This window comes from Xenopus laevis, chromosome 5L (genome assembly GCF_017654675.1).
Source record: "Xenopus laevis strain J_2021 chromosome 5L, Xenopus_laevis_v10.1, whole genome shotgun sequence".
In the NCBI taxonomy this organism is placed as follows: Eukaryota; Metazoa; Chordata; class Amphibia; order Anura; family Pipidae; genus Xenopus; species Xenopus laevis.
Window position 1 is genome coordinate 149,371,075 of NC_054379.1, and position 19,333 is coordinate 149,390,407.

General features: G+C 42.0%; 1 protein-coding gene across 2 annotated transcripts in view; it reads left to right on the forward strand.

The window, feature by feature from the left end:
• Positions 1 to 16,469, forward strand: part of hpcal1.L (hippocalcin-like 1 L homeolog) — a 93,971-nt gene extending 77,502 nt beyond the window's left edge. For both annotated transcript variants that reach the window (XM_018261978.2, NM_001093598.1), the window contains 3 exon segments: positions 6,705 to 7,107; positions 9,259 to 9,364; positions 15,587 to 16,469. In XM_018261978.2, the coding sequence (XP_018117467.1) occupies positions 6,730 to 7,107; positions 9,259 to 9,364; positions 15,587 to 15,684 (582 nt within the window). In that variant the 5' untranslated portion in view covers positions 6,705 to 6,729 and the 3' untranslated portion in view covers positions 15,685 to 16,469.
• Positions 16,470 to 19,333: the final 2,864 nt, after the last annotated feature.

Consider the following 19,333-nt stretch of genomic DNA (forward strand, 5'->3'; position numbering starts at 1 on the left):
CGACAGATTAAGTCGGCAGTTTATTGGGCAGTGTATGGGGCCCTCTGAAGGGCTTCTCCAATCGAAATGTGACTGAAAGTCAGGCGGATTGAGGACCACATTGGTTTGTTGATGCGATCTTTGATCCTACTGCTCGTATTCTTCGCATTGTGATCTTATTGTTGGGCCCATGATCGGATAAGCTCGATATCACCCACCTCAAGGTGGGCGTATCGGGGAAAGATCCCCTATATATGTCCAGCTTTAAACATCTTACCAGTTAATGCTACCTGCTGATTGGTTGCTATGGGATACTAGACCTGCAGCAAACCACCCTTATTACGTTACCCGTGGAGATTTTAAGCTTCACTGGGCACTGAAATGAAAACAATATTGCCCCCATCTGCTAACAACAACGAATGCAAGTCTAGTCTAGTCTAGCAATGTTCTTTTATGCATTTTATTTTACTGTTCCTGCCCATATTCTTCTCAAATTCAAAAACTTGGCAAATCCAGCTCTTTCTCTGCTCTTCTCAGACAGGAATTCTTATAAACATACTTATCTTATAATACTGTAAAAAATACTAATAAACGCAGACATGGAGGATAAGTCTACTTGTTCTTTCTGGGTGCTGGAATGAAATTAACATTTTGTCCACAAATTGTATTTTGTGCTCAAGAATGTTGCCAAGGAAAATTTCATTTTCTACGCCTGGTGTTAAAACCCTTTTAGAGTTCATTTGCGTTTTTATCTGACATGCGACCTTCACGGTGTTTGCTGTATTTGTGGAAAAGCTTGATAGCACCTGCCATTATTTGTGCATGACGGACGGAGAGTGGAGGCCTGGGCGCTCGCACAACGGTATTTATGGAGGTTTTTCCATACTGTAGAATACGGATTGCTGTGTTTGTAACTGTGATGCCGGCCTGGGCCTTCAGCAATAAGTGGAAATCCAGAGGGCCAAGGTCACTGAAAGAAGAGGCAGAAGATATTGCAGTAGATCCGACAGTGAGTGTTAGAGATAGGGGACATGGCAGATCGGCAGGAGAGGAAGGTACAGAATCTCCCACCAACTTCTTCCAAGCAGGCTGCTGCTTAAAGGAGAACTAAATCCTGAAAATGAATGTGGCTAAAAATGCCATATTTTATATACTGAACTTATTGCACCAAACTAAAGTGTCAGCTTGTCAATAGCAGCAATGATCCAGGACTTCAAACTTGTCACAGGGGGTCACCATCTTGGAAAGTGTCTGTGACACTCACATGCTCAGTGGGCTCTGAGCAGCTGTTGAGAAGCTAAGCTTAGGGCTCGTCACTAATTATCCAGCAGAAAATGAGGCTGGTCTGTAATATAAGATGATGCTACAGGGCTGATTATTAAATTCTGATGCTAATTGCACTGGTTTCTGTGCTGCCATGTAGTAATTATCTGTGTTAATTACTAATTAGCCTTACATTTCTATTTTATGTGTACTGTATATTGTGAGTGGGTCCCTAAGCTCAGTAAGTGAGAGCAGCACAGAGCATGTGCAGTGAATCAGCAAAAAAGAAGATGGGGAGCTACTGGGGCATCTTTGGAGACACAGATCTTTACTGCTAAAGGGCTGTGGTTGGTACAGAAGCCAAAACATAATGTACAACATTTCTAGCTACTTCTTTAGTTAAAGGAACAGTTCAGTGTGACAAAACAAAATAGATAGCCTGTGCAAAATAAAAAAGATTTCTAATATAGTTAGTTAGCCAAAAATGTAATGTATAAAGGCTGGAGTGATTGGATGTGTAACATAATAGCCAGAACATTACTTTTCAGCTCTATAACTCAGTGACTATAAGGGGGGCCACATGGGACATAACTGTTCAGTGAGTTTGCAATTGATCCTCAGTATTCAGCTCAGATTCAAAAGCAACAGATATGACCCATGTGGCCCCCCCTCAAGTCTCTGATTGGTTACTACCTGGTAACCAGGGTAACCAGTCAGTGGAAACCAAGAGAGCTGAAAAGCAGGAAGTAGTGTTCTGGCTATTATGTTACACATCCAGTCACTCCAGCCTTTATACATTACAATTTTTTTTGGCTAACTAACTATATTAGAAACATTTTTTATTTTGCACAGGCTATCTATTAGCCAGTTTTTATTTTTACATTGACCATTTCCTTTAATCTTTACTTTTCCCTCAATTACTGTGTAATGCAGATGTTAGTGACATGGAAATAAGTTGGTGCTATATCAATAATGCAAATAATACAATAAGAGAAGATTTCGTTTGAAAACTTCTCTTGGATGCAATCACCCACACTTAGCATGGTGCAGGTGAAGCCACTTATCACCTTTTTTTGCACAAGTGGGGCAAAAGGACTGTATTAGGTGGGGGTGCAGTGAAGCAGCTTTGGAGGAGGGTGTTTCGGAGCGACTCAAGGGCTTTTACTTAGGTATGTGACTAGTTCTCCTGCAATGTAATCCAGCACAAAACTTTATTTAAATCATTATAGTGCCTAACTATTCAACATGTGCTGTGTGCTATCCAGTGCAGCCGTCCACTTTACTATTCAAACTGCAGCAGTTTCAGTAAAGTTAGTTCTGCACTGGTTACATTTCAGGTGCCATAAAACATACCTCCCAACACTTTGAAAACAGAAACAGTAACAAAAAGTTTTGCAGCGCTTAGCGCAGCGCAAAGTTGTGACCACACTTATTATAGCCACACACCGTAATTACCATGTCCATTTAACAAAATTTGGCAGGTTATGGAAAATTTGAACACCTTTCTTTTGATTTTAGGTTTAGGTTTTATGTGTTATTACAGATTTGTTAATGAAGGTGAATTGCCCTTTAAGCTGCAAGTCACAGTTTCCCCAAGAGACCTGCTTATCTTAAAAAGTTACAATTGTTTCTTTGCTTATCTTAAATTGTAACAAGTGTATCTAAGTGCACCTGCCGTGTATTCTGGGCTCTGCCAAAAGCCAATTGAGTTTTAGAAACGTTGTATCTTTTTCTGGCTGTTCAGTGCAGGAGATCAAAGAGAAAGTCGGACATTTCAGTAACAATCTAGGACTGCCAGCTGAGCTGCCAAAATCGGGACTGTGTGTCTTCACGTGTGTCTCTGCCCTAAAACTCCAAGGTAGAGTCCTGCAGTGGGTCGGGTACCTGCAGGTTACCCACAAAAACTTGCGGTACCCTGTGGGTTGCAGGTAGAAGGTTCGGCAGCGGCTATATACGCGGTTCTTCGGGTTTGTGAGGCGCTGGTCGGGTCGCGTGTCTTCTCAATAGCAAGTTTTACTCCTTTTTTTCCTGATCACGCCTACTTCTAATGATGTCACTTCCGGTTTACTATGACAGCACTTCCTGTTTCTTGATGGTTGGGGGTCGCAGATAAGGTACTTGCGGGTTAAGTATCGGGTCCAAGCAGATAAGTGTGCGGGTTGCAGATCGGGATCAGGTTCCAACAAATTGGTTCCGCGCAGGACTCTACTCTAGGGATATCCCATGCATCAAAGCAGAAACTGCACCAGCCACCCAAAGCCATACAAGCAAAACCCCTATGCATTATGCCATTTTTACCTTATGGGCCAAGGCTTATCAGCCAGGTGGCAACTCTACAGTGTGCCTATGACATTACAAGTTCAGTCTATGTGACAGCAGTTTGGTGCAGCTGGTGCCTTTGGAGCCCTTGGCCACCCAAAAATGTAAAAAATAAATTTTCCAGTCATTTTCTGTGAAACGAGGGCTCAAAAATGGTCCTTCTGCTGTCCTAAAACAAATGAAGAAAATGTCCTTTTCTGATTCCAAAAGGGACCCTGTCTTTTCTGATATAAGTTGAGCAACACTAATGTTTATTGGAAAAAATAATTTCCATTACTGCCATGTTTCCACGTCTGTTTTGTGACATCTCTGCCTCCGGAGCCGTCTGATTGTCTCCAGCCTCATGCAGGGTGACACTTGTATGTCTGGATGATCCCAGTGTTCCCCAAGGTGTGACTTCATGCTGAACACTTGTAAGCATTCTCCTGAATCCCTACCTGGGATCAGCCAGTGCTTAGTCTCACCTAGTAAGGAGCTTATCTTATCTGACTGGCATCATTGCTTGTGTTATTTCATAGAACACCGGCCAGCGGGGTCATGAGAGGGTCTCGCCTACCAGCTGGACATAGAAAAATAAGAGGGGATCATGTTCCTCTATACTTTTTACAATGTGTCTTGGCAAATACAGTAAAAATATTTAGGAGATGGTGAATATGCCATGGTGGATAAACAAACTAATATATTATTAGCTTCTTAAATGTTTTTTTTTTTTTAAATTATTGAGGCCCCATGTCTCAGCTGTCAGCATTTACGTTGTACATAGAGATCATCAAGTATTTATATGTACAAAGCTTTCAAATAATGTGCAGGTATGGGATCTGCTATTCAGAAACCCGTTATCCAAAAAACTTTTTCCAGAAAGCTTTGAATTACAGGAAGGCCTTCTCCCATAGACTCCATTTTATCCAAATGATCCACATTTATAAAAATGATTTCCTTTTTTTTCTGTGATAATAAAATAGTACCTTGTACTTGATCCAAATTAAGATATAATTTATCCTTATTGGGTTTATTTAATATTTTAATTATTTTAAGACAGGCTTAAGGTTTGGAAATCCAAATTACAGAAAGATCCTTTATCCGGAAGCCCTCCCTGTACAACAAACGGGTTACAGAATTAAAATAGGTTTGGACAGCCCTGCTCACAAGCGCTTACAATCTAAAGGGTTTGTTGTTCCTCCTACATACAGGACAGGTTTATGCCATTAGTTTGGTTGCAGAGCAGGGTGCAACTTAAATGACTGTCCCCCTGTGTACATGCTCCATGCTGGCGTTTCACTTTTAGTCCCGAGTAGTTTTGCTTGGGGTCCCCTTCACAAGGTGTTCAGCACCAATGTGAGGTAGAAGCATGCAAGCAGGCCATCAACTTCACTCATGCACTTTGTTGTATATTTTGGTGGCATTGGCATGGGGCAGGACTTCCTCTGCAGTACAGGTATGGGATACATTATCCGGAAACCTGTTATCCAGAAAGCTCCGAATTATGGAAAGACCATCTCCCATAGACTCCATTTTATTCAAATAATCCAAATTTTAGACAATGATTTCCTTTTTCTCTGTTATAATAAAACAGTAGCTTGTACTTGATCCCAACTAAGATATAATTCATCCTTATTGGAAGCAAAACCAGCCTATTGGGTTTATTTAATTTTTACATGATTTTCAAGTAGACTTAAGGCATGAAGATCCAAATTATATAAAGATCTGTTATCTGGAAAACCCAAGGTCCTGAGCATTCTGGATAACAGGTCCCATACCTGTACTCTTTTACATGGGGAAGATGGTGGCAGTACTGTTGATCCATTGTGCATTTCTTCTAGTCTGCCGATACCAGTCTTTCCATTGAGGCAATCGGGGCAACCCATTTTTATTGTCTGGCTTCAAGTTTACACACTCATGCCAGTAGAAATTATCCTGATCAAACTTCTTTCCCTATTTACCTAAATCTGAGAAAAAAAACCATCAAACCTTCATCTCTTGGCTATCAAAAGACATCAAAAATGTCTGTCATGGATGAATCAATAAGGCCATTACAATGGATGTCCACCAAGAGACCCAATTCCTGAAGGCTCAGAAGGCCACTTAAGACCAGTATCAAACCCATTGGGCTAAAACTGCTGGAATTTTTATGGAGCAAATCTGGTCAAGTTCTAAAACCTTTGCAAAGCACTAGAGTGGTTGGAGGTGAACCTGGGAAGTGGCTTTCTCTAAAGCTATATTAACCCCTGTCTTCAAATAACTTACTCTAATTCTATTGTTATTCATCAGCTCTCCATTGTGCTTCATTCTGTTTGGCCATCAGAATAATCATCTTTCATTAACCTTCTATTGCACTACGGTCTTCTAAAAAGAAGCTAGAAGCCCCAAGAGCATATGGAGCATGGTATTTTACAATTGGGGTTACGGTCAGGTGGACAGGACAATAATTGGCAATATCCAGAGAAAAGCTATAGTAACATAGTAAGTTAAGTTGAAAAAAAGACAAGTCCATCAAGTTCAACTTAAGTCTGTTTATAACCTGCCTAACTGCTAGTTTATCCAGAGAAAGGGAAAAAACCCTATTTGAAGCCTCTCCACTTTGCCTCAGAGGGGGGAAAATTCCTTCCTGACTCCAAAATGGACCAGTCCCTGGATCAACTTGTACTATGAGCTATTTCCCATAACCCTGTATTCCCTCACTTGCTAAAAAGCAATCCAACCCCTTCTTAAAGCTATCTAATGTATCAGCCTGTACCACTGATTCAGGGAGACAATTCCACATCTTCACAGCTCTCACTGTAACAAACCCCTTCCAAATATTTAGGTGGAACCTCTTTTCTTCTAATCGGAATGGGTGACCTCGTGTCAGCTGGACAGACCTACTGGTAAATAAAGCATTAGAGAGATTATTATATGATCCCATTATATATTTATACATAGTTATTATATCACCCCTTAAGCACCTCTTCAACATCGTGAACATCCCTAATTTGGCCAGTCTTTCCTCATAGCTAAGATTTTCCATATATTTGACCAGCTTAGTTGCCCTTCTCTGTACCCTCTCTAATTGTCCTGTACATAGAGATACTATATCTATTGTTATTGCTTTGATATTGAATGGCAGTTGCAGTTTTCTTTAAACTTCCATTTATATCTTTTAACAGCCTTCAGTACTAAATAAGCATCAGAATGGGGAAACAGAACAGTAAGCTGCGGCCTGAGATCCTACAAGATCTCCGGGAAAACACAGAGTTCACAGACCACGAATTGCAGGAATGGTACAAAGGCTTCCTGAAGGATTGTCCCACTGGGCACTTAACGGTCGAAGAATTCAAAAAGATATACGCCAACTTCTTCCCGTACGGAGATGCCTCAAAGTTCGCGGAGCACGTGTTCCGTACATTCGACACTAACGGGGATGGGACAATAGACTTCCGGGAATTTATCATCGCCCTTAGTGTCACCTCCAGAGGGAAGCTGGAGCAGAAGCTGAAATGGGCATTTAGCATGTACGACCTGGATGGAAATGGCTATATCAGCCGCGGGGAGATGCTAGAAATTGTGCAGGTAAGAGGCACATCTTGATATTATTACATTTTGTTTGGCAGACTGAAGTTATGTGCTTGAAAAAAAGAGAACGTTCTAGAATCTAATATATACTAGCCCCCATATGTAATACAAGTGTGCTCAGCAGTGCCAATAAATACCATTTAAGGGGGATTATTTTAAACATGCACTTCTTTTCCTAGCGTAGTAAATTAATACAAATTGTGTAAATACAAAAATGTGTGAAAGATGAACAAGAAAATCCACTTAAAGTGACTTGTGCACTTTACCGCACACAGTGAATCAGCTTACTCACCAGATATAGACCAGTATTAAGGTGAATGGAAAGGAATAAAGGTGCATATGGAGAACCATTGTAGGTGGAGCGAGTGATGTTTTAGTCCCACTCTCATTTACTGTGGCCTATTTTAACAAAAAGGAAACGACTAAACATTCGTTTTGCATACATAGTTTGAAATGTGTCTACTATTGGTCCATATAAAATTTTATATATATATATATATATATATATATATATATATATATATATATATATATATTTTTTTTATTATTATTATTAATTTATTTTTTTTAAAGTATTCTCATGTGCCATTTATAAGGAACCCATTAAAAGAAAAGGAAAGGCTAAAATTAAGTAAGCTTTATCCGAAAGGTCTATATAAATATATAAATATATCAGGAAACCCTCAAAGTAATGCTGCTCTGAGTCCTCTGTCAAAAGAAACACTACATTTCTTTCCTTCTATTGTGTACACATGGGCTTCTGTATCAGACTTCCTGCCTTCAGCTTAAACCTCCAGGGCTAGGGCTTGAGCATGCTCAGTTTGCTCCTCTCTCCCTCCCTGCTGTAATATGAGCCCAGAGCTAGGAGTGAGCAGAGAGACTCAGGTAGGAAGTGATGTCACACCAAGCTAATATGGCAGCTGCTATCCTAAACAAACAGAGACAGTTTCTAGAGCTGTTACTCAGGTATGGTAAAGCATTCAGCAGAATAAATATAGTGTTATAGCTTGCACTATTGTGGCTAATCTATTGGCAATTAACTGCCCTGGTAGCTTTCCTTCTCCTTTAATGAAAGTAGACCACACCCCTGATTTAAGCTTATGACTGTTATAAGTAGCCATAGATGTAGATCTCTGCCCAATATGCCCACATTGAAGTGGCTGATCCTAGGGCCCAACGATCAGATCAGAATGGATCCGTTATGGACAGTCGAATTGCATGACCGCATAGACGCACAGATGCGGCAGTGATCCGACAGGCTTTTTTCACATACCCGATCGAGATCTGGCCAACTTTCAGCCAGGTATTGATTGGGGGAAGCCCTTCGGATAGCCCCACACATGAGCCAATAAGCTGCCGACTCGGTCTGTCTGCAGCTTTTATCGGTCTGTGTATGGGGGGCTTTTAGGGAACTCTCAGAACCATTGCATTTACCATTGGAAAAACACCCTTACGGCCCACGCAGGACTTGGTTTACGCTGCCATCTAGTGGTACAATAGGATCATCTTTAGGTTGAACGCAGGCTGCCGTGCAGTTGAAGATGAGTCTCATTCTGTCCCTTTATATTACCAGTTCTAGGGTTAAGAAATAATTAGTAAAACTATAATAAATAACAAGTAGATTATGTACAGTATACGTGCCAGTACCAGGCCATTGTTAGCCCGCTGACAGGTGGGCAGTGATTATGGAACTGTTCTGTAGTATCACATTCTACATTTCTGCCTCCCATGATTGTGCCTATTAAAGGGGCCACTGTTCTCTCACCCGGCCCAGCTGGGGAATGTTGCCAGGACATATCTTTGTGCAAGTTATGAGATCTTCTTGTTTCGGAGAGTTCCATTTATAGCCCTGTTTAGATGGCCACTCCCAGATCAATTAGGGGTCGGGTAGGGAAATCACGTGACTTTATGTCACAAAATAAGATTTTTTTTTTCTACTTTTTCCTGTCCCTAATTTATATATGCAAATTAGGTTTCGGGTTCGGTATTCAGCCGAATCTTTCACCAAGGATTCGGCTGATACCCAAATAGAAGATTTGGTGCATCCCTAATTTCTGGGAAACGATTGAACTGAAAAAAGTGTTTGGAAGGTGAACAGCCCCTTTAATATTAACTCCTCATTGATACCCTGTGTTTATTCCCCTGTAGGCAATATACAAAATGGTCTCATCAGTGATGAAAATGCCAGAAGATGAATCTACTCCAGAAAAAAGAACAGACAAAATATTTAAGCAAATGGACACAAATAATGATGGTAAGTGGGTGGGGGGGGGGGTGAATGCAGTACTTGTTAAGAGTTTGTTCACACTGGAAATTTTGGTCAAGATTGTGATGACCCTCGACATTTTGTTTTAATGGCCAATTTACTGCACATGTTAATGTGTTTTTGTTGTCGCATTAAATAAGGGATGCACCGAATCCACTATTTTGGATTCGGCCGAAGCCCAGAATCCTTTGTGAAAGATTCGGCCAAATATCGAACCAAATCCGAATCCTGATTTGCATATGCTAATTAGGGGTGGGAAGGGGGAAAACATGTTTTACTTCCTTGTTTTGTGACAAAGTCATATGATTTTCCCTCCCCGCCCCTAATTTGCATATGCAAATTCGGTTCGGCCGAGCAGAAGGATTCGGCCGAATCCAGCTGAAAAAGGCCGAATCCCGAACCGAATCTTGGATTCGATGCATCCCTACATAAAATATAGGTCTATCGGCAATGGTGTGACCAGAGGAAGCAGACCCCGCAGTCTAGACTGTGGGGTGCAAGTCAGCATGGGATGGGCAGTGGGAGGAGATGGGGCGGAAAATGGGCAGGAGGGTGGGGATCAGAGTGTACCAGGCTCTTCTGAAGATCTTTTTGCAAGGGAGCCCGGTGCACTCTAGTTACGCCACTGCCTATTTGACTACAGTCAGTTGGTCCAAACAGAAAATGTGACCTCCTGGCACCCCGTCTGCTAGTTGGAAGGGGGTGAAGAAGTGAAAGGGGTGCGGTTCCGTCTCAGTTCATGAAATGGTTGGATGTCCGTCCCAAGATCAAAGCTTTTAAAAAATTTATTAAAGGTATTAAATTTAAATGAATGTCATGCTTAAAGGAGAAGGAAAGGTTTGTTATATTTAGGGGTGCCAAAAGTTAGGTACGTCCAAGTGATTGTATTGACCGGAAACCACTGGCCAGTGCTCCTATCAGCAGAAAACTGCACCGGCCCAGGGTTATACCAGTGAGTAACACGGAGAGATCTTCTTCCTGCTTCTTCTTTCTTCAAATCTCCTGGGGCAGACACATGCGCAGTAGAATGAAATAGCCACATTTTTAGTTAAAGAAGAACTAAAGCTTAACTAAAGAAGTAGCTAGAAATGTTGTACATTATATTTTGTGTTTCTGTACCAGCCCAGGGCAACCACAGCCCTTTAGCAGTAAAGATCTGTGTCTCCAAAGATGCCCCAGTAGCTCCCCATCTTCTTTTCTACTGATTCCCTGCACATGCTCTGTGCTGCTGTCACTTACTGAGCTTAGGGACCCACTCACAATATACAGTACACATAGAATAGAAATGTCACAATATAAGGCTGATTAGTAATTAATACAGATAATTACTACATGGCAGCACAGAAACCAGTGCAATTAGCATCAGAATTTAATAATCAGCCCTGTAGCATCAGCTTATATTACAGGGGAAGCTCATTTTCTGCTGGATAATTAGTGACGACCCCTAAGCTTAGCTTCTCAACAGCTGCTCAGAGCCCACTGAGCATGTGAGTGTCACAGACACTTTCCAAGATGGTGACCCCCTGTGACAAGTTTGAAGTCCTGGATCATCGCTGCTACTGACAAGCTGAAACTTTAGGCTGGTGCAAGAAGTTCACTATATAAAATATGGCATTTTTAGCCCTATTCATTTTTAGGGTTTAGCTCTCCTTTAAAGTTTGGCTTTTCGCTTTACTGCGCAGTTGCGAGAAGAAAGAAGAAGCTGGAAGAGGGTCACTCTGTTGTGCTCACTGGAATAGTTTTCTGCTGATAGGAGCACTTGCCCGGGGTTTCAGGTAAGAAAATACAATCGCTTGGGGGTGCTCAAATTTTGGCACCCCAGAGTCAAATGACTTTCCTTCTCCTTTAATAACTAGCAGAGCGGCTGATTGTGTTATTACTAACTCATATCTTAACGTGTGATCAGACCCTTTACAATAGCGCATTGTGTCTTCTCTGCTGACTTGGCTCAGGCAATTGACAATTCATTTAATACATGTTTTTTTAGCATAAAAAAACCTGAAAGTATTTATCAGATGTGCAGGGGTTCACCTTTAGGTTAACTTTTCTTATGCCATAGAATGGCCAAATCTACCACTTCGTCAATTGGTCTTCATAATTTATTTTTTAGAGTTATTTAATTATTTGCCTTTTCCAGCTTTCAAATGAGGGTCACTGACCCCATCCAAAAAAAAACAATTGCTCTGTAAGGCTACTCATTTATTGCTTTTTATTACTCATCTTTCTATTCAGGCCTCTCCTATTCATAATCCTGTCTCTAGGGCCTGGTTACTAGGGTCATGTTGACCCTAGCAACCAGTGTCGGACTGGCCCGGCGGGACACCGGGAAAAAACCCGGTGGGCCCCGAACCTCGTGGGCCCCCGCCGGGCCAGACCCCCGTACATATAGAAATTTTCGGAAAAAAAAAGTTTTCGCCGATGCGCATCGCCGCTCGCGCATGCGCACAAGAAGCGCCGCTCGCGCATGCGCACGAGAAGCGCCGATCGCGCATGCGCATGGCGGCGTTCCAGCGGCCGAATTCGGTGCGGCGCAGTAGGGGGCGGGGGCCCTGGACCAGCAGTTCCGGTGGGCCCCGGGCCCCCCAGTCCGACCCTGCTAGCAACCAGATTGCTGAAATTGCAAACCGGAGAACCACTGAATATAAACCTAAATACATCAAAAACCACAAAAAATAAAAAATGAAAACCAATTGCAAATTGTCTCAGAATATCACTCTCTACATCATACTAAAAGTTATCTCAAAGGTGAGCCACCCCTTTAAAGTTTAGTCACACACATGTTTTACCCTTCCCCATGCAGAATGTCCTGTGTTATAAGATATTTGCAGAAGCCCCTGGTTTATAGTATAAACACACAGGCATTGGGAAGTTTTTTAATACAGGTATTGGATCCCTTATCCGGCAAACCTGAAATCTCCAAATTACGGGAAGGTTGTCCATATTAATTAAACAATTCAAAAAAAAATTCTCTGCAGTAACAAAACAGTAGCTTGTACTTGAGCCCCACCAAAGAAATAATTCATTCTTATTGGTAGGAAAACCAGCCTATTGGGTTTATTACATGATTTTTGGCAGACTTAATGTATGAAGATCCAAATTACAGAAAGACCCCTTGTCTGGTAAACCCCAGATCCTGAGCATTCTGGATAACAGGTCCCATACCTGTAATATATAAATGCAACTGGGTATGGGGGTAACTAGATAAAGGGAACAGACTGAATTTTACTTCTTCCACCTTCCTTCTGTCCAGTAAGAAGCAGTAAGATCAGGGGAGGGCTGAAGAGCAATTTACTGGTTACTCGCTAGACAAAATAGCCTGGAAATTATAAACCTCTACAGGAGAGCAGTTTTCATGTAATTATATTTTTTTGCCATTTATCCTCTTTTGGATCTCCATGAGCAGGTTTCCATAGCAACGGGCTATTATCGGGAGATAATGACATGCCATTTAAGAGAGGACCTCCTGTTCAGCCACACTTTTTACTCCCCCCCACCCCTAATTTATTATGTTAAAAAAAAAGACGGCAGTTCCATGGCAGCCGTAACACTCAGTACTGATTTACTTTCATGTTTATTTGTATGGGAAAAAAAACACATCTTGAAACTTTTACTTAGAATTTTAGTATATCCACATCTCTGCAATTGCAGTTGTGCCCATAAGTTTACATTCCCTGGCAGAATTTATGATTTCTTAAAGGAGAAGGAAACCCTTTTGGAACAAAAACCCTCCCTCCTTACCCCTCGGCGCAGGTCTTCTCCTGTGGAATTCGCAGGCGCCATCTTCTCCCATGCGGTCTTCTACCTGGATACCCTGGCATTTGCCGGGTTGGAATCTACTGCGCATGCGCCGAAAGTCACAAAGTTGCCGAAAAAAGAGATCTGAAAACTTCGTGACTTTCGGTGCGTGCGCAGTAGAGCTGAACCGGCAAATGCTCCAACTGCGCATGCGCCGCCAAACGCCGGGGAATCCAGGAAGAAGACCGCACGGGAGAAGATGGCGCCTGCAAACTCCATGGGATAGGACCTGCGCAGAGGGTTAAGTAGCAACTTAGGGGCATTTGCCTGGGGGGGAGAGTTTTGCGCCGAAAGAGTTTCCTTCTCCTTTAACCATTTTTCAGAGAATATAAATGATAACACAAAAACTTTTCTTTCACTCATGGTAAGTGGTTGGCTGAAGCCATTTTTTGTCAAACAACTTTATTTACTCTTTTCTAATCATAATCACTACACAAACTGCCCAAATGACCCTGATCAGAAGTTTACATACCCTGGTGATCTGGCCTGATAACATACACACAACTTGACACAAAAGGGTTAGAATGGCTATTAAATGTAACCATCTTCACCTGTGATCTGTTTGCTTGTAATAAATGGCTGTGTATAAAAGGTCAATGACTTTGTGGACTCCTGACAGACACTTGCATCTTTCATCCAGTGCTGCACTGATGTTGTTTGGATTCTTGAAGTCATGGGGAAAGCAAAAGAATTGTCAAAGGATCTGCGGGAAAAGGTAGTTGAACTCTATAAAACAGGAAAGGGATATAAGAAAATATCAAAGGAATTAAGAATGCCAACCAGCAGTTCTAATTAAGAAGTGGAAAATTAGGGGTTCTGTTGAAACCAAACCACGGTCAGGTAGACCAACTAAAATTTCAGCCACAACAAATTTCAGCCGGGATACAAGGAAAACCCCACAAATAACTTCAGGTGAAATACAAAAAATAATGGAGGAAAATTTGCACTCATCAGCCCGGAAGCTGCGCATGGGACGTACTTGGACATTCCAACATGACAATGATCCAAAACACAAGGCCTGTCATTGGCTACAGCAAAATAAAGTGAAGGTTCTGGAGTGGCCATCTCAGTCTCCTGACCTCAATATCATGGAGCCACTCTGGGGAGACCTCAAACGTGCACTTCATGCAACACAGCCCAGGAATTTACGGGAACTGGAGGCTTTTTGCCAGGAAGAATGGGCAGCTTTACCGTCTGAGAAGATAAAGAGCCTCATCCACAACTACCACAAAAGACTTCAAGCTGTCATTGATGTTAAAGGGGGCAATACACGGTATTAAGAACTGGGGTATGTAAACTTTTGATCAGGGTCATTTGGGTAGTTTGTATAGTGATTGTGATTTAAAAAGCGTAAAGAGTTGTTTGACAATAAATGGCTTCAGCCAACCACTAACCATGAGTGAAAGAAAAGTTTTTGTTTTATCATTTATATTCTCTGAAAAATGGAAAGAAATCATAAATTCTGCCCGGGTATGTAAACTTATAAGCACAACTGTATGTGTGTAGGTGCATCTCAGGTCATTTTGCCTGGTCATGTGCTTTCAGAAAGAGCCAGCACTTTAGGATGGAACCGCTTTCTGACAGGCTGTTGTTTTCCTTCTCAATGTAACTGAATGTGTTGCAGTGGGACCTGGATTTTACTATTGAGTGTTGTTCTTAGATCTACCAGGCAGCTGTTATCTTGTGTTAGGGAGCTGCTATCTGGTTACCTTCCCATTGTTCTGTTGTTACGCTGCTGGGGGGGAAAGGGAGGGGGTGATATCACTCCAACTTGCAGTACAGCAGTAAGGGTCAGGGCACACACTGCTATTTTCGGGAAATTAGTCTCCCAGCGAAAAATCGCTTCTTCTTTGGGCGACTCATTTCCCCAAACTGCCTTCCCCCCTGCTAGAATGTAAATCCCCGGCGGGATGGCACTCTGAGCAATTCCAAAGTTGCCTTACGAGGAAACTTTGGGCGACTGCCATCCCTCTGGCGATTTAAGTTCTAGCCGGCTGGAAGGCTGTTGGGGGAGATTAGTCGCCCGAAGAAGTGATGTGTCACTGGGCGACTAATCTCCCAAAATAGCAGTGTGTGCCCTGGCCCTAAAGAGTGACTGAAGTTTATCAGAGCACAAGTCACATGACTGGGGCAGCTGGGAAACTGACAATATGTACAGATTTCAAAATTAAATATAAAAAAATCTGTTTGCTCTTTTGAGAAATGGATTTCAGTGCAGAATTCTGCTGGAGCAGCACTATTAACTGATTCATTTTGAAAAAAAAAATTTTTTCCCATGACCGTATCCCTTTAAACACTTTTATATACAGATTCCCTGAAATGAGGGGCAAGAGGCCTAAACTCGATTTGTGTGGTCAACCGAACATCATCACAACCAAACTCATGTTCCTTTCTTTCTTTCCCCACTCGCTGTAGGTAAACTTTCCCTTGAAGAATTTATTAAAGGTGCCAAGAGTGACCCTTCCATCGTCCGATTGCTACAGTGTGACCCGAGCAGCACCAGCCAGTTCTAACCCTCCTCCTCCCATACGGACAATGGCAACAGGCCACGTGGCTTGTGATTTAAGCTCTGCAAGTGGATGCCTTCTCCATCCTTCCTCTACTTGTAGCGGATCCCCAACCCCCTCGCCAGAAAACAGCCTTGCCCCTCCCCCTTCATTTCCCACTCGCTGACATTCCTTTTCTCTGGCATCAGTCTCACTCACACTTATGTTTACATACAGATACAAGGGAACTGTTCTCCTGCTCAAGTCTCGCTGCCCTGGATTATTATATACGCGGAATATAACGGTGGTGCGACGACGCTACGCTGAACTCTTATTTGAATAGAATAAGCAGATTGTGGTTTTCGCTTTGTAACAAAAATTAAATAGATATGGACCAACCAAACGATATGGACTCCATTTTGAAAGCACAAGAAAATACCTTTTTTTTTTTTTTCTTCTTTGAAGCGAATTGCTTGCAAGTTCTTTAATAATAAATGTCTTGTATATATATATATAGAAATAGATATATCTATACTTATTTGTTTATTGTTTATTGCTCTCCTCTGTGAATACGTTCTCATTCTGTTTATGCTTTAATTTAAACGCCATGACGTCAATGGTTGCACCACGTCTAGTAACCCATAGCAACCAATCAGATGCTTGCCTTCAAACCGTTACCCAGTGGTCGCTTTTGGTTCTCGAAATGCAGCGAATTGTTTGACTTTTATTACATTACCCTCAAAGGCTTCCTCAAGTGATTAAAGGGGAACTTCACCTAAAAATAAAGGTTTGTTACTTGTGTAACTTTTAAATGAAGGCATTTTAAATTATCCAGCAGTTAACATGGAGCATTGCTGTGCATTATACCAGGTATTTGAGATGCAGGATTATAAGACAATTCTGATGTTATTTACAGAAGTCAGTGAAGCCTCTTTGCAGACTGCGGGACCCGAATATCTCTTGAATGTATATATATGTGACCCATGAGCCTCCAGTTTGACGCCTTAAGCTGGCCATAGACCCAAAGATCTGATCGTACAAATCATCGTACGATCGGACTTCCCCATCTCCCGACCTGCCACTAACCATTCAGATCAAAGTCTTACCAGTCAGATTAGTTAAAGAACAGATCAGCAATGTTCTGCCCCTGACAGCAATCGTACGATATCTATGTCCAACCAAAGCTAGTGACAGTCTCCCACTGAAAATCGTACGATCGGCAATACACGCAGAGATATTATCGGCAGCCGACAGAAATTTTCTAACCTGTCCGATCGACCAAACGACGATTTCCGCCGGACGAAAAATGTCGGGACTCTCCACACACTGTACGAAAATCGTTAGAATCCACGATTCGTACGATCGGATCGTTGCTTCTATGGCCAGCTTTAGTGTAGGGTAATAAATGGAGGATCAAGACAAGAGAATAGAACATGAAGATAAAGGAAAAAGAATGTGTAAAGTAGTATATTGTGTGGAGGAAAAAGCATCTACTTTTGAAAGTGCATTAGTATTGTGTGTTTGCTTGGTGTGTATTCTGGTAGTTGTGCTGTGGCCTCTGTTTCCTTCCTGGAGACAAAAATAGCAGCGCTGACTTGTTTGGAGGACATGCATTTTACATATACTCTCAGGATTAGAGCTTCTGACAATTCACATTAGTGATGTGCGGGCCGGCCTGCGGGGTCGGGTGGGTCAGGGGCAACCTCACACCCCCATTTGCAGATCTGGGTTGAGCTCTTCTTCCTGCTCTCCCCGGCCACCACCTTGCACTGTCGGCTTCCATTTTTATAGACGCACACCTGCTTGCCTCGCCCTTTTGTGATGTCATCGGCGGGCGCAGGTCTATAAAAGGAATCCGGAAGACGGGCGCCAGCTGATGGGAGGGCGGGTTAGGGTCCTAACCTGCACATCACTAATTCACATGTAGATTTACAGGTCTGCTGCTGGTTTAGCTGTGACGGTGGAAGAGCTGAGAAAGCTTAGCTGAAGCCAAACAAATGAAACCGCAGGAACTGTAAAATACATGTGTATAAAAGCTGAACAAAAAAGTAGGAATGCAGCGAATACACTATTTTGGATTCGGCCAAACCCTTCGCGAAAGATTCGGCGAATACCAAATTCTAATTTGCATATGCAAATAAGGGGAGAAGGGGAAACATTTTTTACTTCCTTGGCTTGTGACAAAAAGTCACACGATTTCCCTCTCTGCTCCTAATTTGTATATGTAAATTAGGGGCTGATTCTTTTCGGCCAGGAAGAAGGATTCGGAATCCTGCTGAAAAAGGCTGAATCCCCAACCGAATCCTGGATTTGGCGCATCCCTACAAAAAAGACATAATTACATGTAAATTAGGATTATTAAGGGGGATGATTGTTCCATGCAGTGGCGTAACTAGAGTTCACTGGGTCCCCCTACAAAAAAATCTTCAGTGGGGCCCAGCGCAATCCGATCCCCATCCTACCGCCCACTTCCCATCCCGCCTTCACCACACACATTCCCTGCCTGACTACACCCACTCCAGTCAGACTTACGCCCCCTTCCTCGCAATAGGTAAGAGAGAGGCTGGGGAGGAGGGTTTTTTCTATTAGCTATAGAAGAAGCAGACCCCACAATCCGGATTCCCTTGTCCACCCGGGGCCCCCTGCAACTTCGGGGTCTGCTTCCTCTATAGTTAAACTACTGATTCCATGACAGCATCCAATTAATTGATTAGAAATATGTGTAACCCTTGATTGCTTACATAGAATCTTGTGCACTTTTTGTTATTACACCAGGCTTAAGAGATGCAGACTGTATAGGTAACCATCAAAAGGTGCACGATTCTGTGTAAGGAGCAATCAAGGGAGGGGGATTGTGTAGTGGCAGCACCCCATTAACTGAATAAAATACATGTTTAAAGCATGTTTTAAATGATGTTTTTGTTTTTAATCCAATTTGAATATTCATAGACTAGAAAGAAAGGGCACATGATTCTGTGTAAGGAGCAATCAAGCTGGTTAATAAATGCAATGATCCCAGTAGAGTATATTTAAATACACAAACATATGTTGTTTTATATTAATTCCAGGTTGAAGAGAAGCAGATTAAAAAGGTAACTAGCACAAACTGCACATGATTCTGTATAAGGATTGATTTTTTAAACTTACTGTTGTCCACAGTGATTAAGAAGACCTTCGTTTTTAGCTGAACTTCCCTTTAATGATGAATGTAGGTGTAAAGCCCCCCCTAACATTTGTTTCTATGATTATTCTAACCTTGATTGCAAATTGTTGCCGTTATACGTGTACATCCCACAATATCGCTATTTAACAGGAATTGCATGAGCAGACGTTTATGTGACTGTGTCATTACTGAATGCTAACGTTTTGCCGAAATGTCGGTCTTTTGTAAATTGTTCCGGAGCCAATTATGCTTGAGAATGTTTTAAAGAAGAACATATTCAGCCAGGTGTTTCTCTGCAGACACTTTACATCTCCCCATCCCCCCAATTAATTGTGACTCAGAAATGAACTGGATAAATTCCGCAGCTTTTAATGTCTTAAACTTTGCTTTAAATTGCAATGCTCTTGCTGTCAGAATTTTAAAAAAAAAAATCTAAAAAAAACAGAAACTATAAATGTCTTGTGCATTCCAGTGTTATATAATATCTGCCTGATGCCAAGAACTAATATTGTT